General features: G+C 38.7%; 1 protein-coding gene across 3 annotated transcripts in view; it reads left to right on the forward strand.

Annotated features, from left to right (window-relative positions):
- CENPC (centromere protein C) overlaps window positions 1-23672 on the forward strand; it is a 33145-nt gene that overhangs the window by 3722 nt on the left and 5751 nt on the right. For 2 of the 3 annotated variants that reach the window (XM_037381610.1, XM_037381621.1), the window contains 15 exons: window positions 299-387; window positions 1437-1527; window positions 1629-1845; window positions 2801-3004; window positions 3618-3988; window positions 4657-5491; window positions 6116-6154; window positions 7436-7509; window positions 8387-8455; window positions 9626-9730; window positions 10547-10645; window positions 13260-13355; window positions 13672-13826; window positions 14265-14355; window positions 15805-15874. In XM_037381610.1, coding sequence (XP_037237507.1) covers window positions 299-387; window positions 1437-1527; window positions 1629-1845; window positions 2801-3004; window positions 3618-3988; window positions 4657-5491; window positions 6116-6154; window positions 7436-7509; window positions 8387-8455; window positions 9626-9730; window positions 10547-10645; window positions 13260-13355; window positions 13672-13826; window positions 14265-14355; window positions 15805-15874 — 2605 coding nt within the window. The remainder of the gene's footprint in view (window positions 1-298; window positions 388-1436; window positions 1528-1628; window positions 1846-2800; window positions 3005-3617; window positions 3989-4656; window positions 5492-6115; window positions 6155-7435; window positions 7510-8386; window positions 8456-9625; window positions 9731-10546; window positions 10646-13259; window positions 13356-13671; window positions 13827-14264; window positions 14356-15804; window positions 15875-23672) is intronic. The other variant, XM_037381632.1, reaches the window with a different exon arrangement.

A 23672-nucleotide genomic window follows, 5' to 3' on the forward strand; every position in this document is an offset into this window, starting at 1 on the left:
GCTTAATTTGCTGGTTAAAGAAAAAATTAATTTCTTCCTAGTATTACATTTAGTGGCAAATAAATAGAAATTAAAGATAGAGATAAAATGGATACAAATAAAGTCTTTCTCACAGTTTTTAAAAGTATCCCCTTTGCAGTCACTTAAAACTGTCTTAGCTGTCTTACAAAGGTAATCTTTTCCCTGAGCAGCTGGTTTCTTTCATGTTTGGATTTACGTGATCTTAACGAGCCTTAGCAAAAATAACTGAAACCTTGACAATTCCAAGAATCCCTTACAAACTGTTTTTTCTGTATAGGTTGTGACAATCTTGCAAAAAGCTCTCCCAGTGCAACTCGTTGTTCAACTCCTGGTGTCAGAAATAGGAAGAGGAAACAGAGCGAAAAGGTAAGTTAGTTACGGCAGTGTCACAATGTAGCGTTGGATACAGTTTCACTTGGGTACAAGTTTGGTTCTGTAGGGTTTAGTTCTGTATGAATGTTGACTGAATAAGTTCAATATGTCACTTGTGTTAGAATATAAGGCATGATTTAACCTTCTGCAATAGTTGTTGATAATGTTTTCTTCTCAGTTTGTTGTGCTGTAATAGTAAATATTCTGTAACTAGATTTCTTTAATAGCTTAATTTTTTGGATTTTTGTTAATGAAAGCTTTTTGGTGAGGGTAGTTAAATTTCTCAAGGTCTCAGGCTGAAGCATGCTGCCTTATAACTGGTGGGTGGGGATGGCTGTTTGGGTTGGTTTCGGTCACTTTGCCAGATATATGGACACAGTTCTTAGGTATTCAATGGACAGTAACATTGAAAGATGATTCTTTTATAAAAGCAGCTTGTCAACTTCTGATAAACATTTATCTGTACAATAACTTTGCATATCTGTAACTTTGTTGAAGAGTGGCAATAAATTGAAGGGCTTAAGAGTGTATTGTCTGAGAGGCTGATGCCAATAATCTGGTTTTGTATTTAGTTTTAATATTTTGATTCTAGTAGTTTTTTGTAAAAGTAGGATATTCTATTAATGGCGGCGCTCAGAACAGTCATCCTTCACAATGATGTTTGTTTATTTTAGTTTGATGTTAGAATACCATATAATCTCAAAGTAATACTTGCAAAACCTTAGCCTGACTTCATAAAGGGGAACTAAATTGTTTAAATTATTTCACTCTAATGAAAAGGGTAAATAGTTTGCCTGTAGTCTAGCAGGATGTCTGTTCAAAGCTGCAAATTGATTTTCACTGTACAGAATTTTTACAGCTAGTTTTAAAAAGTCTTAGATGATAGAAAATTGAAGTGTTTAGTTAAAATTGAACTGTGCTTCAAATAAGTAAGATTTAAAGGAAAGAAATTATATTGTGTTCTGTAGATATATTCCTGTCAAAATACTGTTGCTTTATCAAATATTTTACTTTGTCTCATTATTCATTATCGGCTATGACAGCCAGAGACAGGATTAACTAACTCCGTGAAAAGAGCCTGTAATTCTACAGAGTCCTTACCTCCATCGCCACCAAAAATTGTCAGCAGCAGAGGTTGGTAGCACGGTTATTGAATTAAGTTTTTTGGGGTAACTGTTTCTTGGGATTTTGTAAGATTTTGAGTAGAAGAATTAAAGCTATTCTTTATATGGCAGGATGGTCAGATGAAGCACCCCTGAAGCCTGCAATACATCATGATGTAGCTGATTCTAAAGAAGCAAAGTCTCCTGTGTCTAAAAGAGAAACAAATAATATATTAGAAGATGTTAAAGCAACATGCAAAAGTCCTTACTTATTTTTGGACTCTGAGGATGATCATGAGTCTGTTGGATCACCTCTTGCGGAGGAAATGGAAGTTTCTCCTATATGTGTGTAAGTAAAGCTGAATGTGGTGGTGGTGTCATGTGTCCATCCATGTTGTCCCATCCATCCACCCGCCTCCCCCCGTCTTAGTGTAGATTAACATGGTAGGTTCACTCATTTATGAATTTGGATTGTGAACTCATAAAAATAATTCCAAGCTTTTTAGAAAATTTCTGTATGTGGGTTTAGAAAGGGCAGAATTGTTTTTTATGAAATATTCTGGTGATAAGGGTTAATTCCCAAAAGTGCAGTACCCAAGTGCATGGAGCCTGTCAGAATAGATCTGAACTCCTTTTTTTGCAGGGAAGTACCCAAAATTATCAGCTTCTCAGATAGTCTAGGCTTTTTCAGTGAATCTTGATGACAGTATTGTCCTTAACATTTAACAAAAAAAATTGTTAAAGCAGAGATGAGCAGTCATCGTTCCTCTTGCTCTGAATATACACATGTTTTGTACAAAGTAGAACAACTTCACTTGTGAGCGTTATGCGCTTTTTGGAAAATTTGAAGCCCAGCAGCAATAGTGGCCAGTGGTCCCAGTCACAGTGCTGCTTTCCTGGAGGACTGAATCTCTGGGGTAGATCATAGAGAGGGACTGGCTGATCCCATTGACCCCTATTGATGGAGTAAGATTGGTAAGAGAGTGCACCTACAGTCTAGGAAACCTGACAATTTCTGAAGCACATTCTCCTAAAATGAGGAGTTTGTCTTGCTGAGCAGCCCTCACTTTGATCAAGAGTCACAAGCTGACCACATGTTTCCTCATGGCTTTGGACACTTGCTGCCATGCTGGGAAGCGATACTGCTGGCTTGTGTTCCAGCAATTTACCAAGTGGAAGCTCATTCGTAAGAAGTGAGACTGTGTCAGCAGGAAAAAATGAGAGCACCTGTCCATCCACACAGTACTTTAATATGTACTGATGGTTTATAGGATCGTACCTGAATTTTGTTTCTCATACAACAGGTCATGTTTTGATGACCAAAATGCTTCTGCTGCAGTGGAGAGCCACGGGGAAGCTGAGACTTTGAAAGAACCTCAGACTGGGAGAGATGAGCAGGTTGTTCACAAGCAAGGAACAGAACGTACTGTTGTGTCTTCTGTACAGGAAAAGAAGTCTTTCTCTTTGGTCACCTTAGCATCTGTAAGAACAGGAACACTTGGAAAAAGGTTTGTTTTGAGGCTTAATATGGAACATAATTTGCAAGTAAAATAACAGAGTCCTGAGTACTGCAGCAGTGGGCTTCTATCTATAAACGTAGCCCTGGAGAATGTTTTGGGATAGTCCAACATTACTGAAAAATGCCATTTGAGAAAAGGTTTGAAGGGTTGTTTCAAAATTTTCAGCTGTTAGGATTTAACAGCGCTGTTGCTTTTGTCTGCCAATAAAATAGTATGTAGCTGTTGACTAGTGTTTCAGATCAGGCCTGAGATGTTTTGATAGGTAGGCTGGAGGATTCAGCAAAAGCTTATGTGATTCTGAAGTCAGCAGTGATCAAGCAGTCTTTTTTTCAGAGTTATTATGGTTCTGACTGGTTAGATAGGAAGTTGACTATCCAGCATCTGAGAAGTAATGAGGTATGAATATGAGGCCAAAGCAAGGAGAAGCAGGCCTTGTGCTCTTTTTGGAAGCTAAAGGGCAGTGAGTGATGAACTTTATAATAATTCTTTCGAGGACTGTTATGTGGCATGTTTAGGCTAGAGTCACCACTAGGTTTGCAAGATGGAAAGTCAATTTTTTTCCTCCCAAATGACGTGAACACTTTATCCTTCCTGTCTTTAGGTATGCAGCCTCAATACTACCACCACCATCATCTCCTGTGAAAGATACAGTAATAGAAAATGAATGTGAATTTTTAATTGATGAGTCAGATGATAAATCTTTTGATTCTTGGTTTTCAATACCCCATAAGAACAAAAAATCAAAAAAAGATGGCTCTGAAACTTATGTTTCTAAATCTCAGTCCTCTGAAAAGGAGAAGGCACAGAGGAAGAAAGGCAAGAACAGAGTACAGGTTGAAGGACTTACTAAACAGAAAATGGATGATTTGGATGTTGGAGTACCTGACTTGGAAGGAATGTCAGAATCTGATCCAGTGTCAGATACTGAAGGAAAGGTGCCTAAATCTCAAAGGCAAATAAGTACTCCTGTGGGTAAGTTATTTGACAGGTTTTCAGACTTCTTCCAGGTCATATTACTGGATGTTTTTGTGGTGGTTTATTGGGAACTAAAGATAAAGTAGATGAGAGACATTAATGGATACCTAATTGATGTTTCAGTTGCACAGTTAGGTTTGGGTGTATGTGAGGCACTGAGACAGATGCGTCTTCACTCTCCCTCCCCCCCGCCTTTTTTTTTTTTTTTTCCCCCTTCCCCCCCAGCCCTTCTTGTTAGGACATTAAAAATGTTAGCAGTATTTCTTTTTCTTATGAGCAGAAGACAAAGAAGGTAGGTACCCACAAGCTTTTGCTTCTTTCCATAGAAAGGAGGTTAAAATATGTGGTTTGAACTGGAGTGGATTGGTTTTTAGGAGTTAAGAAAGGTTTTGTAGCAGGAAGCGCTGAAAACTGGAAAGCAGATTGACTGTAACATTTCTGACCTTTTTTTCTGCTAGGAAATACTGGAAGTACACCGAAAATTCTGTTTTGAATTTTTCATGTTTAGATAAAGCTTTCTGTTAACCATCAGGGAAAAAAATCTGGTTTTGTGATACTTTTTTCGGTTTTGATTCTTTGGTTTATTTTTGTATATGAAGATGTCAAAATGTATCTTCATATAATGAGAAAAGATACTAATGTCTAAGTGTTTTGTGTATTGATAGGAAAGACTAAAAAGGCTGCACATAGGCAAAGCTCTTCAAAGCAGAAAAAGGGCACGTCCTGGAAACCAGAAGCCAAGGAGCGGATGTTACAGTCTGGATTGGAAACAAAAGCATCTGATGCGGAACAGTGTAAAACTAGGGTGATGGCAAGTGAGGATTTGCCTATGCCCTTAGCTGGGCATCAGCAAGAGCAGACTGTGTCTCCAAAAAAGAATCTCAAGTCTTCTGAGTATCTGCAGTCAGCTTCAAAAGCTTCTCAGCGTTTAGTTCACAAGAAACCAACTGCTAAGCAAAAAGTTCCAAAAGATAGAGTAGCTAAGACACTGGCAGAAAGTCCAAGGAAGAAGCTTAAAAAATCTAGCCAAAAAAGGAGTAAAAAAAAGCCACAGTTACAAAGGGAGGAGACTTCTGACAGCAAACCTGGTGAAGAAGAGCTTCAAAGAGAGCCTGTAAATTTGACTGAAGTGTCTACCTCACCCCTGCGTCAGAAATTACGGACTTCTGTGATTCAGAATTTGGCTAAGTCTAAAAAGCCTAAAAAGCCTAAAAATGTATTGCATGCATTGGAGTCACATAGTGGTGCAAATAACAAAACTCCTGTAAAAACATTACAGCATCTCACAGGCAGTGTGAAGAAATCTAAAAAGAAACAAGTATCGGCCAAAAAGATTCATTGCAGAACCAGTAAAGATGTTTGCCCAGACCCTGAGGACACTGAGTCTCAAACAGATTCTGACGACTCTTCTATACAGGACTTGGCAAGAAAAAAAGGGAAGTTACCAGATGTGAAAATAAAAAAGAATGTGAGAAAATGTAACATGCAACGTAGACTACAGTAAGCTTTTAATCTAATTCCTTACAAGTGTGGTATAACTTGGTAGTTAATTAAACACATCTTGTTAACGTTTAAGCAGCAATGGCCCAGTTGAGCTGTGTGACAGTTTCAGACGGGTTGAATAGCTAATAGAGAAATCAAATTGGGTAGTCAACATCGTATTCTTAAAGGTGGGTGCCAGATCTAGTGTCTCCTACATAAGAAAACTGGCGCTGGAATTTTTGAAGTGTTCTTTTGAGACTTGAGTAGCAGATTCAGTTTAAAAACAAACAAACAAAAAAGACAAAAAAAGACACACGTGTGCACAACCCCACCACCCATAGAATAACTTTACTGTCAGGTTTGTTACTTTTTGTATAAATTAGGAAAATATAGTGTGTAATTGTTCATATATATTTATTTTTGTGGAAGTAACTTTACTAATGATTGGTAATCAAAAGAGGAAGTTTCATTCCAATTGAGTTTTTAATCACTGTTGTTTGCATTGCTTCTTAAATTTTTTTAAAAAATCTTTTTATAGTTCTGTGCAGTACGTAAAATTATTGACCTGCAGATTTCTTTCAGTAAGTGAAATTGTCTTAACAGTAAATGTAGTAATAATAATGATAATTTTTTCTCTTCTAGAGATTCATTTGCAGATGAGAAGGTTATAGGTCATGAAAGGTAATTTCCCAAGTTGTCTGTGAAACTTGCATTTAATCCCACTTCAGCCCCACTGGGACAGAACAGCTGTTTGGTACTACTACTGCATTCTGTGTTCTAGTAGCGAAGAACCTAGTAGAAAGGGGATTGTGATTCAAGCCTGAGGTATTTAAATACCATGCTAATACAGTTAATAAACAAAAAATCCTTCTTCCTGCCATTAGTATGGGGTCCTAGTAAGTTTCTTGCCATTGGGGATGCTTTTTTCCTTTGAGGCTTGCTTCCATGTTAGTGTGTGATCTTTGAACAGAAATACCAGTGTTCCTAGAACTAATAACAACCGTACTAATAAAGTTCCTGTTAAGTAGGGTGTAGAACTGTATCTACAATCCAAACTTCTGTTTGCACATGCAGATATGGACATTTCTTCTTCATGGGATGGGAACTTATTAACAAAGCAAACAGGAATGGCTGTCTGTGTATTTATTAAATTCTTATGTTGTAATTTTACTGAAAATTTTTTATTTTTTTATTGTAAGTGACACCACTGCAGACTTAATTGACAAATCTGTGGTGTAGGTTTGCTCATCTAGCATTGAAATGCATCTTTTGGAGTTTAGGTGGATCACAGCTGAACTTCATTGGTATGGTAAAAGCAGTGAGGCACAGCCATAGATGGGGGAAGGAGCAAAGGTTGGGGGTACTGGTGGTAAGGCTGGAAGAGAAGTGCTGTTAAGGATTTGATTGCTAGAGAATCTCTGGTGAATTACATACATGTTAATTATTGTCATTTTATGGGGAAGATTTTATAACAGAATACATACCGTAAATTACAATTTCAAACTGTTTTACTGTCCTTCTGTAACAGTGTACAAAACATTTCTTTAAAGCATTTCTATAATCGTGGTCTATGGAAAATTGTTTAAAAGGTAATGCTAAAGAGGAGAGGAGAAGGTCTTTCTTCTAAAAGGGAGGAAAAAAAAAAAGTTACAAGATACTTGGGAAACCTGTTTGGAGAGGAAGTGTGAGCACTAGTTGATCTGCCTGATGACCTGAGTAGAGGAGCAGTTGCTGAATTTCAGACCTGTGATTAGCAGGTCTAGCAGAGTAGCAGTCATTGGCTTCAGTGTCTAATTGGTACAGACATGTTTAGAAGGACCCCTTCCCCCCCAACCCCACCCCCCCCACCCCCCCCCCCATGATTTGGGAAAAACCTGAAAGTTGCTATTCTTGGTAGTGCTGTAATGTTCCTTTGATGTTTAAGATATTCAAGCAGGTATGTTTTGGTTTTTTTCTTTTAAGTGGGGCTGTTCTAGAACATTGTGATAAATGCTCTTCCAGAAGTGAGTCTTATGAACCGGAATATACATCTTCAGGTAATGTTTAAAGTTGGTGTTTTCTTGCATTGTATGTATAATTTTCTTATAAGCTGTAGTTGATGATACAGCAATTTCTGTTCTATTCTGCTTGTCCAGAGTAAGAAATGCAGATTGTATTGGCTGTGGTTACATTTCTGCCAGCGGTACAGTATGCCAGCTTTATGTAGTGTAGCTTTGGAAGGACAAGCACTACGTGGTTTGGTGTGAGGCTTAGCAGGCTTACCTTTCCAAAATACTTTGAATGAGTTTTTTAGACTCACGGGTTTGGTGTGTTGCCATGTGATTGTAGTATATACGATCACATCAGGCTGCCCTGGACCAAATTGTACAGCCTTATGGAATCATGGCCTGTTTGCCTTGAAATATTTTGGTTTTCTTTTAAGTTTCCCTACACAAGTAGCACATGTTGTAGTGAATATGAGCCCTGGGGACAGAAAGTCTTTTTGTTAGTATTAGAGCCAGTTGTGAATGTTACTAGTTCATGCAGTGCTTCAGAAACCTAGATTTGTGTGTGTTCCAGTAAGAAGTTTGTTACAAAGTTAGGCTTGAGTGGTATAAAGCTAAACGTCCTTACACTTTGATCCATAAAATTATAAGTGTAGTTATATTTACTAATGTTTGTTTTTCAGAGGGATGAATCTGAGGAATATTTACTTGAATATATATAGTTTTCATGGCATTTTCAAGCTTATACTGTTTAAACCCTTATTACATATACTGTTTATTTACATTGGGTTTCATATATGTTAGTGGGAACAGCAACTGGGACTTCTGCTTGTATTACCTTTGGTTGCTTCTAGTGGGTGTAGTCAGGAATTGAGTAAGTTAGGCATAGTAAATGCCTATAGTGGTGTTTTTTTTAATGTATTTTCAGATAATTCTGAAGACTTGAATTGTCAAATAAGACATCTGTTGTCAGATGAGATAGCAAGGCATAAAATAGGTAAGATTATTTTAAAATATCTTTATGTAAGTGCATAAATACAAATACATGTCCAACTTGAAGGAGACAGGAAAACACCTGGAAATGTGTTCATGTGTTAATCAGTGTTTACAGCTAAGGCTTGTTAGTTCAGGAACCATAACCCTGCTCTGATTTTTAAGTTACTTTTAAAAAAGGAATATTACTATGTTCAACAACTACCTTTTTGCCTGTCATGTTTACATTTTTCATGTAATATTGAGTCAAGATAAACTCTTACGGTTTAGTGAAAACGGTAGAGCTCGAATTAGTTTTACACAGTGTATCTGAGGGTGCAAATAACTTGCCTTCTGTGGCGATGTAAGTCCGGATAGGATGGAACAATGGGCACGCAGTCAATTGTGGTCCATACTAGTCTGGTTTTTCATTCCCTTAAGTATTATTTTATGCACAATGCTTCAAAAACTACTTCAGCAGGTTTTTTTTATTTACCATTTTCTTTAGCATTCAAGTATTCTTGACTAATTTGCTCTCCAAGGGGCTTTTATTCTTACAAACACTAAAATACTGAATCACTGTATTCATATATGGCAGCTTAGACAAATTTAATGTTGAGACTATGTAATAAGGAAGTCTGAAGGGAAGTATCTGAGAGGATCTTGGAAATGTGTGGGGTTTCTGTTGGCAAAAGTGCTGCTCTTCTGGATCTTGGAGATGGGACTTAGAATTTGGAAGAGGAGGGGCTGCTTATGCAGTCTCTTGTTATTTTCCTCTTGCGATAACCAAGGCAGTTCCTTCTTACTGGTGCTGATGAAATCCCTCAGTCAGGTAGGGTTCCTAGTCTTTGTCAAGAGCTTTGTCTTCACAGTTGTAGCGTGTTTGCCGCTCCTTGTGCTTGGGCTCCTAATGTTCATATCTCAGTGATTCACTGAGATACACAGAATGAAATCTGGTGCAAAGCCAGCATGGTGACCGTTTGAAGAAAAAGGAGAGTGAAATGCTGATGTATGCAGAAGACTGCTTTTGGCAATACATGATTCCCTTTCCCTGTCACGACAGCAATGTGATATAAATATCAGCTGGGAAGTGCTGACCCCCTGGTAACAAAACAACAGGAAAGGATATAGAATGTTTCCCATTTCTGAATTTTTCTTTCAAACTTAATGTGAATTATTTCGTCTTTTAAATTAGTAATGCCTTCCAACACACCTCATGTTCGTCGGACAAAAAGGATACGACTAAGACCTCTGGAATATTGGCGAGGCGAGCGTGTAAACTATGCAATGAGGCCTTCAGGTATTAGTTCCAAAATACCTATTTGCTTTCTCCTGATAGGGCAGTAAAGAGAAATCTGTGGGTTGATATTGTGCCGTGAAAGCTTTGAGACACTTAGTATTTGGTATTTTTTTAAAAAAAGTAGAATATTTATGGTCTCCATCTGTTTAGTCATCTTTCCATGTAGTCTTTTTCTCTCCTGATACTCCTGTGTCAGCTAGAAGTAGTATCAGCAGAGCATGTTGACTACCCTTGCCGTAACTGTTTAGGGAAGAACAAAAGAGTTTCTCTGTACTAGTAGGTTTATTACATCAAAGACTCTGTATGATAGCAGAAAAAAGGACAATCTACTAAATCGTTCACTGGAGCATTTATCTTTGTGTGGGGATTGTTCTCCAAAGCAGATATTGTAATATTTTATCCAGTCTCATTGCTAAGTTCCCTGTGTGATAGCATATATCTTGTTCTCAGGGATTTCTTCTGAAAATTCATCCTAATTTGGTGCTTTTCTAATTAATTAGTCTGCTTGAAAATAGTATTTCTTTGTGTCCCTAAAACTGATATTTTGTCTTAAAAATTTACTCTTACGTCATGGCTTTCTGAAATGTTCTTTCCCTGAAATATGATCAAATTCTGTTTAAAAGTAGAATTGTATTGCAATCCAAAATAATTGATGTTGAAAAGCTTTATGGTTTGTTCTGGCTTTCTAAAACTATCTGAAATGTTCAGCATCAAGCAGATATATTCTCAACTGAAATGCTTGTTGGTTGTTCAAGTCTACATTCTTGTAGAATCATTATGAATTAGTGAACTTTGTTTAACTTCCTTTTGTTTCAGGAAGCCTTGTGATTAGTGGAATAGTGCGTCCAGAAACAGAACCTCACAGGAAGATTAAACAGAAGGACAACGGTCACAAGCAGAAAAGACATAAAAGAAGTATGAACACAGACTTTTTTTTTTCTTTCGATACTTAAAAAAAAATAGCTCAAGATTTTTCTCCAGTAAAAGCTTGATTCTCTTTCTGTGCGAAAGTAATTTTATAATTAAATGTTAATGTGATCTGATGTGGAAAAACTTGTTCTTATTTTATCTATAGCAATGCTGTATAATCTTGTAAAAACTTTAACTTCTCGGCATTAGAAAGGAAGAGATACAGGACATATCCAGAAGTATTGTGGTGCCTTTAAAGCAGGGGTTGGAGAAAATAAGCTGTGCTTCTGCCCTTGTTCAACTCATTGATTAATGATGCTAATGTTTTAAGTTTCATAATGCACAGCTAAGGTGTAAAAACTTCTGGTCATTTTACTGATACCTGTAATATCACATCTGATAAGGCAGCATGCAGTGTCAATAGTTTTAAGCTATTGTAGGTTAAATACAAAATCATAGCTAGGCAGGTGAAGAGAGAGCTTTAAGAGTGCATGAAACAGAAGTGGGCAATAAATCTTTGTTTAAACGAACAGTAACAACAAGCTTTGCTAGAGCCTCTATGGCCAGTGGATAATAAATATGTAGGCAGTGCTCAGAAAAGGGAGATAGAGTCAAAGTCCAAAAGCTAAATTATTTTTGCTGTGCTGTCTGTGGAAGATGCTTTGATGCTAAAGAACCTTTCTTCACGGGGACTGTCTAGAGCTGTTGGTTAAAACTGAAACATTTCCGTGTGAAATTATAGAACAAATAAATGCTAACGCACATGGAAAATGCCATATGGCACCGACACAGTTCTGAAACAAATCAGGGCTGAAGGTAATCATTAGAGAAATAAGGAAGTAAACAGTCAATGTTGGTACAAATTTGTGTTTTTTGAGTGTGTTGCATGTAAATTTTATTCCTTACCTCAGAAAGAAAGTTGTAGGACTAGGGAAGGTTCAGAGAAAGCTTGTCGAAATCATGGGAGGTCTTCTGTACAAGAAGCAGCTACATGATGAAGGCTCCTCAGCTTTGAAGAGAGTACTGCGGAGGCGTGAGAGAGACCTGTAAAATCATAAGTGGCGTGGAGAAGGGGAATAGAAATAAGCTGTCATTTGTTTTGTTGGTTTGTTTGTTTTCAAACATTAGAACTACAAGGCATGGAAGGAAGATGATGAGAGCTGGGTTTTTCAAAGAAAATAAGGTGGCTCATGCCACTACTCCCTCCCTGCCCCAGAATTCTGTGGATCAAAATATTTATGTAGATGCAGGGCAAGAACTAGGTAAATTCACAGAACACTTAATTCTGATAGCTCTAAGTAAAGTGTCTGAGCTCCTTGTTGGAGGTGGAAAGTATTCCATGGAAGTGCCGTTACTCTGTTACAGCTTTTTGGGGGATGGAAGGGGTGCCTGCTTTTGGCAGTTGATGGGATACAGGATCCTGATCTAGATCAACCTTTGATCTAAGTGCAGTTTATGGTTTAATATAAATCATTTGCAGTCCATGTAAACTTGAACTGGTAGTAGCTTTCATACTGTATCTTACAAGAATTATTGATTGCTTTAGGTGCATTTGAACTGTCTTCCAGAAGTGATGGATTTTCTCTTTAAAAGACACTCATCTTCAGAGATAGGCTTTTGCTGCATCCTTGAGTCTGAAGTGATACACAGAGGGACCATCAGCTGAACAGAATTTCTAGAACAAATTCCTAAATTGTATTGATACAATAAAAAATCTGTGTTTATAGCTATAGACTTGCACCTGTTGCTGCTTCTTTTTATAGAGATACGGTTAGATTGTAACAAAGCTATTTCAAACACAGTAGCATTCTTCCTACCCCTGGCTGTCTTGGTGTAAGAGTATACAAGCAGCCATGAGTGCCTGTAAAGTACTATAGCTTGCCTTTAACGTCCTTGTTCTGACTGCATTTAAACAAAATTTTTGTGCACTGTGGAGCTGAAGTGGTCTGCTTAAGAGAGTTCTGCAAGAGAGCTTTGGAATATTTATGCTGTTGTGAACATTCTTCAGCATCTCTCTTCTATCTGAAAAGCGTAAGGTTGTCATCAACTCTTAGGCTATTTCCTTCTCTGGAAAAATCCTTTTTATTATCGAAATAGTGCTCTGATTTACAACTTACAGTGAGATTCTTGTAATGGTATTTCTTGAGGAAAGGAAATGTGCTTATTCTTTTTAATACTGTATCTCTTAAGTCTCCTGATGCCCATCAGCAGTAGGTAAAAGGAAAAAACTTGTTCTTCATACTTCATCGCATATTTTATATCCTCTCAGCATCTGTTGCTAGAAAAGCACTTCTCTTAAAATACAGATACTTTTGAGTAAATACTGTTATTAATATCATAGGACGAATAGTCGGCATTCCCCTGGAAAATTCTTTAGGATTTAGAGACTCTTTATCTATTACATGCAGAAATAATTCCAATGTAAATTATATTTTCAAAGAATTGTTATGGGTGGCTTCCTTTTGTTTGAAGAAAGTGTATACAGTCTGTTTAGTCACTTAATAAAACAAGTTTAGGTACTTACATGAGAATGATAAGATTGTGGAAAAGTTGTGGTTAAATAATTATTTAAAATGTAGAATGATTATTTTTCTGGTTTTGTTTTTTTTTGTCTCCTCAGGAAGTGAGGCACCTGCAAATCTGAAGCACACCCTAGCTGATACTTCTAAGCCAACCGTTGTACTGGACCCAGTAACAAATAAGGAAGTACTTCTAGGTGAGTTGAGGGAATGTGACTAGAGGCACCTCTGAATTATGTAGTAAGTGTTTAGACTTAACAAGAAAAAAAATACGTTCATGCCACATTAGGCATAAAAAGGTGAGCTTTTGAAATATTCACTGCTCTTCTGGAGAAAATTCTGAGGAAGACACAAAAAGTGTCCTGATTTTTCAGCTAAATACTGAGTCTAGCTCCTGGGGGTGTTGCACTGAAACAATATGTAAAGCATATGATTTAGTAAGTAGTTACTGAGCAAGTAACAATACTAATTATGCATTAGCATTAATGTTAATCTCCTGGACTTTTTTTGTAGAATGTGTTAACACTGAAAACAGTCACTCATGCTTCTACAAAGATGAATCGGTAGAAATATATAAAAACTTGAATACATCTGCTTTTGCCACTGGTAGATTGATTTTGAAACCATTTAAAGAAAAGGGACACCAGTTTGTCCATGTGGATACAATAGTAAGTATGCTTTTTTCTTATTTTTATAAAATGGACTAGTAAACAGAAAATCTTACAGTGGTTAGAAGTAGCATACAAAGTTAACAGGTTTTTCAGGGTTTTAATGAAGCATTTCAGTTGTGGAATCTGTTATAACCAAAGAAACTTGCTAGAGGTACTTTGTACATTGTTCTGCTTTGCTTCACATTAAATCTATATGTCCACGTATGCTTACTGTCTGGATATTGCAGGCAAGATAAAAGTATCAAATAAATGAAATTTGCCCCTGTCCCCCTTTTGTGTATCTTATTTTTCAGCAGGGTGGGGAAAAAGGGACTGCAGCCCTGCTAGCTTATTTGGAGTTTGATGTTTGTTACATGTCTGCAAAACAAATTGTGTGTTGTCTGGGATAACTTTCTGAAATGTGGCTAATCTTAGAACCCTTTGGCTTTCATTAAGGCTTTCCATGTTATCCATGGCAAAATTATTGTTACCTTACATAAGACATCATATTATCTGACTACAGGGGACTACTTCTATGTTCCAGCAGGTAAGTACATGCATGTATTTAAAACCAACTTGTTGGAGACGGATGGGACTTAATCAGCATGCTAGGAAGCAAAACTGAACTGATGGGAAAAGATAAGTTTGAGTGGGAAAGTAGAGGGTAATGAAGAAAGGAATGTGACCCAATACTGGGTGTAGGTTGGTGACCGAACCTTTGAGTGCAATGATACAAACATTGCTTATTTATGTGCGTTGGCCTCAAAGTTTTGATGACACTATCAAGTTCCAAGAGTGAGTTTCCTTGGTATTCTGTCTCTGTCCCTACTATGATGTTGGGGAAACTCAACAGACAGCTTAATACAATGATAGTTAATGTAATTGTTTTGGTCACTATCTGCTGGCTGGTTTTTCTGCATGAAATTATGAAAATCCATTTGGATCAGTTCACCATAGTTTATGCTTTCTGCTTGATGTATAAAAGGTGCAGAATGTCTTTTGGAATGGTTTGTAACTTTCATGTGAGTTGTTGAGAATTTAGACAGCTCTGATTTTGCCCTTCTGAAAGTGGAATGAATTCCATTTGGGAAGCTGCCCCTGGGTGGGTAAGACACTGGTCAGGAGAGTTTGTAGGAGTTGTAAAGCAGACTGTTCATGAAGCTGTAGAGAGCTTTTGTGCAGCTTTCATGTGAAGAGTCTATGTTAGAAAATGACAAGCTACCGCTTGTTTTTCCATTAACTGTTCACCATGACATCCTGACTGAACAATCATTGTTCAATTAATGCTTGATGCTCTGAAGCTTTTTTTGTGTGTTTGTTTTAATCTTAAAAGTTTAGGACTCTGCAGAGGCAATCGTGTAGTTTGCTTTTTGGGAAAGCAGGTTATTTAAACTGCTGAAAGTTCTGTATGGCCATAAGGTTCTATACTTCATTTCCATACTTCCCTGCTTCTTGATAGCTTGTATCTCAGTATGCCTGGATGGGCAATGCAATGGTTGTGGCCAGTGATGTCTTTGTAATTCATCAAGTGTAGCTGAATGTGAATGTTAGGATGCTGCTTGTTCCTGACATTCAGTGGCTTTTAGATGTTTCTGAATTTGTAGTCATGTTAGTATGCAAATCCCAAGTGAAGATATGCAGGTAAGTTTCCTTGTGCAGTTTTTATTGGGATATTCTATAGGAAATTCAAGTAAATTTGGTCAAGTTTTCTTGTGGGTTTTGAGAGCTGAGAGCTCAAGCCCATTACATTCTTTTCAGTAAAAGTCTTCTTGGCAAAGATGTACTTTTAATTTACCCTGTGGTAAGAATAATTACACTAGCTGCACTCTTTGTTATGTCTTTGAAATGCAATGACATGCCTGTGGAAATGGCATTCTAGATTAGGGGTTAATATTCCTTCTGTTAAAGTAAATGAAATAAAAATACACTTGACTGAAGACAGGACTGCAAAAATTGCTAGTGGCTTCTAAAGAAAGCTTTCATTTTTTGTTTGTAGGAAATGGTTATAACATACGTAATCTTCTGAATGAAGAAAGTGTTCTTCTCTTCACACAACTCAAACACAGGTGAAGAACTTTCTGTAGAAATGTTTGCTGAAACACTTTTCAAGTTTTTGTATGTTTTGAAGTTCTTTTTATGTACAAAAATTGTTTGAGTATGCCCAGCTTAACGTTACAAATTAATGTGGAGCAGCTGCAATCAACATAAGAATTAAGAACCAAAAGAACCTCAGTGGTTTGCTATCAAAATGAAATGATATACTGAAGGGCCTTAACTCTGCATCAGTTAGTGTTCTTTTGTCATCCAAAGGTAGGTGTGTAAAATTTGTGGGTAAAGCACATTGTTGTTCCACATTGTATTTCTATGCCTAATCTCCCTTAAAGATGTTAGCACTTGAAAAAAATTGACATCTTCAGCTAACATCTGATAGTCTTAACATCTGACTGGTATAAATTGCTTAGAATAATCTCTATTTAAATGTAGGACCATGCTGTTTGCATTCCAGTAATTGTTGTCTGGGAGATGGGCTGCTGGAATGCTTGCCTGCTGGGGTCCAGCCTTCTTCTAATGTGTTGATGACAGGCCTTTCTTCCTTGTCTAGCAGATGTATGATTAGTGTCGCAAATTGGAATTGTAAAATGGGAGCTCTTAAGAAGGAGCTTATTGACTATAGCTTTTGTGTGGAAGCTACAGCTTGATTAGTTCTGAACGTTGTGGATAGCTTTATTTTGTGGAACAGCGATAGGTCATTGCCAAATATTACTTCACTATCTCCTTTTGTTTTACTTGCTGTGTTCCTGAATAATAACAAAGACCTTTGGGGAAACTGTAATTATACTGTATACTCCAGAAGCCAAGTCTAGACAGCAGATGGTATACATAGCATTTGTCTCCCAAACTCTTCAAAGTTCCTTCTGGCTGAAGATAAGGATTAAACTACAGCTGTTCTGGTAGGGTGCTTTCTCTTTGTGGTCACTGCTATTCTAGAAGAGGAGATAAGGAAAATTGAATTTGAATCATAAACTTTAAGGACTTGAGGATTGAGTATTGACCTTGTAAACAGTCTTGGCCATGATCTTTATGGTAAATCTAGCGTATACGTTAGAATAGGAAAGATGAATTTGCTTCAGTGTTTCCCTTAAGCTTTCAGCTGCCTGTGGAAGGGTTTGGACACCAAGATTACCATGCCTCTGTGAAAGACCCTTTAGACTGGGGAATTGGAGATAATATATTTTTTATTATTCTCTTCCAAGCAGTAGTTCCTATTATTAGTGCGTATATAGACTGACGTCGGAAGTACTTACTGGAAGTTATGTGGCAACTTTGCATTCATGCCTAGGCCATGCTTATTTCTGAGAAGGTGAAACAGAGGAACATGCCTATTGCCACTTAGTTCTTCCTCTGTCTTGATACAAAATATTTGTGAATGTTCTGCATAAAGGACTTTTTTTCCTTGTTATCCCAGGCTCAACTCTTGTAAGCAGTTTAAGAGTTAAAAAAGTCTTTAAGTTATGACCAGTAATAATTTGATGTTGGCAGCTTTTCCAGATTTTGGGCTTGGGATGATCTCTTCAAGGTCAGCAAGATTCAAATATTGTCCCTGCTGTGTTGGAGCCATACCACCGACCCCATGGGCATGCATGCTGTCCCTGCTGCTTGAGGGGATTCCACCCACTAAAACGTTTAGTTTGTAAGTCTTTCAACTCCTTAGGCCTGCAGAGGGCTGGAAATTTGCCACTTGGAAAACAGTAAAGGGCTAGCATTAGACCGAAGATCCTCTGCTCTTCACCCAAGTGTGTCGCCCGGTGGTCAGGGCGTGGATGTGGTGGTCTCTGAGTTTAACAGCTCATAGGTTCCAGCTGAAAGTCAGAACAAGACCACCTTTCAGTTGTTAAAGGCCTGGGAGTTCAGAAGAAAGATACCCTGCAAATTTTCTTCTGCATTACGTGTCTGCAGATTGGGTAGCAAAGGGATAAGGGGTTGTTGAACTTGTATGGACTACGGAGCTCATGGCTGTTAAGGAAAGTGTGAATATAGGTTGTGATGGAGCTTGCTGCTTTCCAGCCATGTGATCCAGTTTGGTGACTCACATGAGTGATACATTGCCCTTGTTGTGTCAGGCCACTGATCTCTCTTCCACCTCTGCTCTATACTGCAACTTGACAGCAAGGTTTTGAGAGGATTTTCTTTTGGGTCATGAGTAAATGATGAGAAATACGTCCTTCAGGATGTTTTCTCAAGCAGAAGTAACGTGTGCAGACCTTTTCCTGACACAGGCTGGAAAGTGGCAGATGTTCAAGTGTAGGTTTGAGGTCAGCATGCCGTGAATGCATATTTGTGTTTTCCTAATTCTGTGGCAGGGAGCGTCAACAGAATAGGGTGAGTTTGGTAAAGTTTGTAAATTTTTTTTAGGCTGGATGGTTTTGTTACTTCTTGGCTAATCAGTTTCTTGGGAGAAATGTCCTGTGTAGTTTGCAGAGAACATTTTGTATTTGGACTATTGTCTCAAAATGTTTTATTTTTTGGGGTATTTTTTTTTAGTAGCAAAATCAATTGTGCCAAGCATGGTGATGTACCTAGGATGTTGCTTTAGTTAAGCAGCAGTTCCACTATTAGTCACTAGACGGGGCTTCAGGCACGTATCTTTGTCCTTGGCTGGCATCTAGGTTCAGTGGTGGTTGATTTTTGAAAGCGAGGAACAAAAGTATGTGTTACAGATGGAGATAACATCAGTTGAATTCTGTTGCAAGGAGATTTAAATCAGTTGCCATTAACATTATGACTTGGCACTGAACCTTGCTGAGTTCATTCTGTTAGCAAGTACATTGTACTAGCTGCACCTACTTGCTCAAAGTTGTTTTAAAACTTCAGTCCACAGCAGGAGTTGAGTTGAGCTAGGTTGGTCACTGTTTGCCTGGACTGCATTTTAAATTGTTTTTCTTCAGCTCGACACTTATAAAAAAAACTTGCTTCCATGTCATTAGCCTGAATATAGTGGAAGGAGGTGCAGGAGAATATTCTGAGTTCCATGACTGCTGTGGGTGCAGAGTTTTGCAGTGTGGCAAACGAGAATTGGTCATTAGTCAGAAGAAGCATCTGGTATTTCAGCTCTACCTGGTCTTGCTTTGGCTTCCACTTACTACATTTTTGTGTACATCAGGCTACTAGTAGTCTTGGGTAACCTTTGGTGGTCTTAATTTTTTCTGTTACCAAATGAGATATTGCAAAGAAAGACAAAGCCGCCTCTGAAAGACGAGAAGATAACATTCTTCTCCCTGCATTAATATGATTCTTTTTTTTATCAACATATTTTCTGCTCTGTTGAGTAATCTAACTTCCACTGACTACTGTGGTGATTTCAAATAGATAAGTGGCAAAGTTATTTAGACTTGGAAGAATGTTACAGTAATAGTCTGCACAGAGCATGTTGTGGTCTGTAGCTTAAACGTATGTTCCTAGAGTTTCTATAATGTTATTTGCCTGTTGTAGCTTTTAAAACACCTTTTAAATTATTTCATAGACTATGATGACTTATACATTCAGCTGAGATGATACAGCTTTTTACTTTGTAGAGTACAGAGCATTATCACCTCTTAATAGTAATAGAGATCTGAGCCAGTTTTGTGCTAAGCTAGGCCAAAGCTGGCTGGCCGGTATTACCTGCTGTGGTGTGAAGCTGGGATTGTTGTCCTGAAAGAGATACAGCCTTTGCTGTTGCCTGTGCGGTACACACGCTGTTCCTGGAGGATACCACTGGTTTAGTATATGAACTCATGGTTCCTGTCAACAGTAATTGAGAGAGCTGGAAACAAAATGAAGAGTTACATATTTCATCAGCTTCATGTTAGTAGGTACATGTGTTCTATGGTAGGTATTGCGGTAACAACTAGAGGCTTCTTTTAAGGATATTAACTGACTGCTATTTGTTAGGTTCTTTTAAAATCTTTTTGTAGTTTCATTTGGTTAGAAAGCTGTTCGAAGCTTTTTTGCAGTTTAAAATGGCGGAAGAAGGGTTGCAAAGCTGTCAGGTATGTGTGCATATCCATATTTATACAACTTTGTAAACATAAAATAGGCAAGTATGAGCATTACAGAAAAATACACAGTGCCAATAAAACAAACTGTTGAGGCACATACACAGTTTCTTCTATTTTTCAAGTACACAGCAAAATTGGTTATCTGCAGATGGTTTTAAATTAACATTTGGGGAATACAATAAACCTAGAGAGCAGTTTCCTGATTTCATAACAGCTGAAAAGGCATTTCAGTATGAAAGAATATTTCTTATATTTCTACTGATGTATAGACTCTGTTGCATGATGTCATTTGTAATATAGGATTTACTTCACGTGGTGATTGATTGCAGATAATACATCTAACTGAAGAGTATGGAATATGCCTCATTAGGGGTATTGACAGCTGTTGTAACTGAGTGTCTTAGTCTTTCCAAGCTGCTGCGTTTCCTCCTCAGAATATTCCGTCACTCCATGAATGTTCACAAATGTAGTCAGAAGAGGTCTTGAAGCCAAACGTTTCTCAGGTTGCATGGAAAAGCTTCATTTAGATTTTGACAGCCAAATATCTATAGGGAATGAATACATTAAAAGGAGTGCATGCAGAGCTGCTCTGAGTTCTTCAGCCCACCCACAAAGCTCTTGTTCTGGTTTGCTTCATTTGAACTCCTGTGCCCAAGTAAAAGCACACAATAAAGGTTTCAAAACCACATTTACTTTGCACTTCTGCAGTCTTTTCTTGTTTGGAGCACAAGACAGGCAATAATTGAAACAAGGAGCTGAAAGAAACAAGTGTTTACTTTCTCACTCTCGCTGTTCAGTTGAGATGCAAATCTGGAAGTGTTCACAGAAAAACATATTCATATCCTGAGTAAGATTTTTAACTTTGCCGCTCGATGGGTAAGGACTTTTAGATTTGAAAGTGAAGAATTGCAGTACTCCTGACAACTGTTTAGGAAATTTATTAGATGGGTACAATAGCTGTTAATACACATTATTTAGCTTATTACGTTCTTTCATGGTCATGGTGTTTGAAGTTGCCTTTTCCTGTGTTTTCAGTAACAGTAGCTGAAATAAGAATTAAGATGGCAGACGCATGATAACACTGTGTGTGTTCTGGAATCAATGTGCTATAAAGAGGGAGAGGAAAGGAGTGACATGAGATTTGTAGATGTAATGAAGAGCTATAGTGGTGTCCAAAGGTGTTGCAGACTGGCTTGTCTAGGTTGTGCAAAGGGTTTTCAATGAAATTCAGTAGCGCTTGGAAGAGCAGAACATGAGTCTTGACTGGTAAAGGAAAACTTACTGGTGTCAGTGCCGTGAGAACACAGCTGTCTGTGCTGGTAACCTGCACTTGTGGTTTGAGATTCTACTAGTGCTATGATCACTTGTGTTTAAGAGCATTAAGTCATCTTATCTAAAACTGCAGAATTCTGTTAATGAACACGATGTATAATCCACTGAAGAAGAGGCCTGAACTTACTGAATTTTATCCTTTCTTTTTGTTATCGTCACTTTTGTGTTGTCATACAGAGGGGGCAATTACAAGAAATGGAAGTTAATTACAAAGAAGTTTTTTTCAAGTACAATCTGAATGTGGAAATTTTACTGCTGACAAAGAGGGGGCTCCCCCAGGATGCAGTAGCCTGTACGCTGAAGAAACTAAGCACTTGTCCTATATTTCAGTTAGTGCCAAGTCAGCTCTGAGGCTAATTAATCAAAACAAATTTACAGTTAAGCCCAGGAAGGAAGACTCATTAAGTAGCCAGTTAAGAAAAAGTGCTGAAGGAGGGAGCAACCTTAAGGGGAAAGTATGAAACTCCCAGTATTGGCCCATGAAGGACAATTAAGTGATAATTGCAGAGGCCTTTTTGCATCCAGCGAATGCCCTCTCACTTTTATTATGGCTAATTTTCTTCATATTAGTAGAAGCAGACATTTACTTGTTGAGCAACTAAGCTTTACTGTGCACTCTTAAGATAATTCATAGGTAAAGCACAGAGGTCGCTGCAGGAATAAATTACAACACAGCTGCCAGACTTGGACAGTATTTTAGCTAGTGAAAAGGCTCCACTGTATTTTAAAGACAAAGTAACTCTAAATGTTTGCTTTATTTGCTGCTTCGTTTTGCGGCATACCAAGTCCATCTTAGCATCCTGTTTAACCTTTCAAACAAATTACATTGTGTGAATTATCTTATCAGAATTTAGAATAGCTTCATTTTGTCAGTTGCTGACCCCACTTAAGTTCACAGAAATCATTACCTTTGTCATGAATTGGCCTTCGTTGCTTACATCCTGCATCCATGCTGCATTAAATACTTGTGTTTCCTGATGGAAAAAAAAATGAGGGGGGAAACTATACATAGAAACATTTAGATTGGGAAAGACCTTTGAGATCAAGTCCAACCGTTAACTCAGGACTGTCAAGTCCAACACTAAACCATATCACTAAACACACATCACTGTGTTTTTTAAACACTTCCAGGAATGGTGAGTCCACCGTCTCCCTGGGCAGCCTGTTCCAATGCTTGGCAACCCTTTCTGTGAAGAGATTTTTCCTAAGGTCCAATCTAAACCTCCTCTGGTATAACCTGAGGCAGTTTCCTCTGTCCTATTGCTTTTTACCTAGGATAAGAGACCGAACCCCCACCTGCCTACAGCCTCCTTTCAGGGAGTTGTAGAGAGATAAGATCCCCCTTTCATTTTCCTCTTCTCCAGGCTAAACAACTCCATTCCCTCAGCTGCTCCTCACAGGGCTTGTTCTCTAGATCCTTCACCAGCCTCATTGCCCTTCTCTGGACACGCTCCAGCACCTCAGTGTCCCTCTTGCAGTGAGGGGCCTGAAACTGAACACAGGATTTGAGCGGCAGGTCACTAACTGTTTCCTCCTGGGCTGTGGGGATTTCATTCTGCTCCTCGTCTCTGCCTTCCAGCTCAGGGGGCTGAGTACCCAGAGGGTACTTGCTGGTCTTGCTGTTAAAGACTGAGGCAAAGAAAGCATTAAGTACCTCAGCCTTTTCCTGGTGGTAATGTTCCCCCCCCACCCCCAGCATCCAGGAAAGGATGCACGTTATCCTTGGCCCTCCTTTTGTTTCTAATGTATTTGTAAAAACATTTTTCGTTACCTTTTATGGCAGCAACCAGCCCAGGTTCTAGCTGGCCTTTCACCTCTGATCTTTGCCCTGCATAAGCTTGTGACATCCTTACAGTCCTCCGGAGCTGCCTGCCCCTTCTGCCAAAGGTGCCAGACTCTCCTTCTTCCCCTGAGTTCCAGCCAGAGCTCTCTGTTCAGCCAGGCCAGTCTTCCCCGCCGGCTCATCCTTCTGCACATGGGGACGACCTGCTGCTGTGCCTGTAAGACTTCCTTGGAGAACGTGCAGCCTTCCTGGTGCCCTCGGCCCTTCAGGGCTGCCTCCCAAGGGACGGTCAACCAGGCTCCTAAACAGGCCAGAGTTGCCCCCCGGAAGCCCAAGGTGGTGGTTCTGCTGAGCCCCCTCCTTACTTCTCTGAGAGTCAAAAACTCTCTCATCTCATGATCACTGTGCCCAAGGCATCCTCTGACCGCCACATCACCCACCCACCAGTCCTTCCCTCCCTGTTTGTAGACAGCATCTCCTGAGGGGCATCTCCCCTGGGAGGCTCCCTGACCAGCTGTGTTGGGAAGTGTCTTCAACACACTCCAGGAACCTCCTGGGCTGATCCCTGTCCGCTGTGTAGTGTGTCCAGCAGGCATCCATAGGCTGTGGTTCCCCACGAGAACAAGGGCTGGCAATCATGAGACTTCTCCCCACTGCTTGTGGAATGTTTCACCTGCCTCCTCATCCTGGCTGGGTGGTCTGTAACACACT

Source organism: Falco rusticolus, chromosome 1, assembly GCF_015220075.1.
Source record: "Falco rusticolus isolate bFalRus1 chromosome 1, bFalRus1.pri, whole genome shotgun sequence".
NCBI lineage: Eukaryota > Metazoa > Chordata > Aves > Falconiformes > Falconidae > Falco > Falco rusticolus.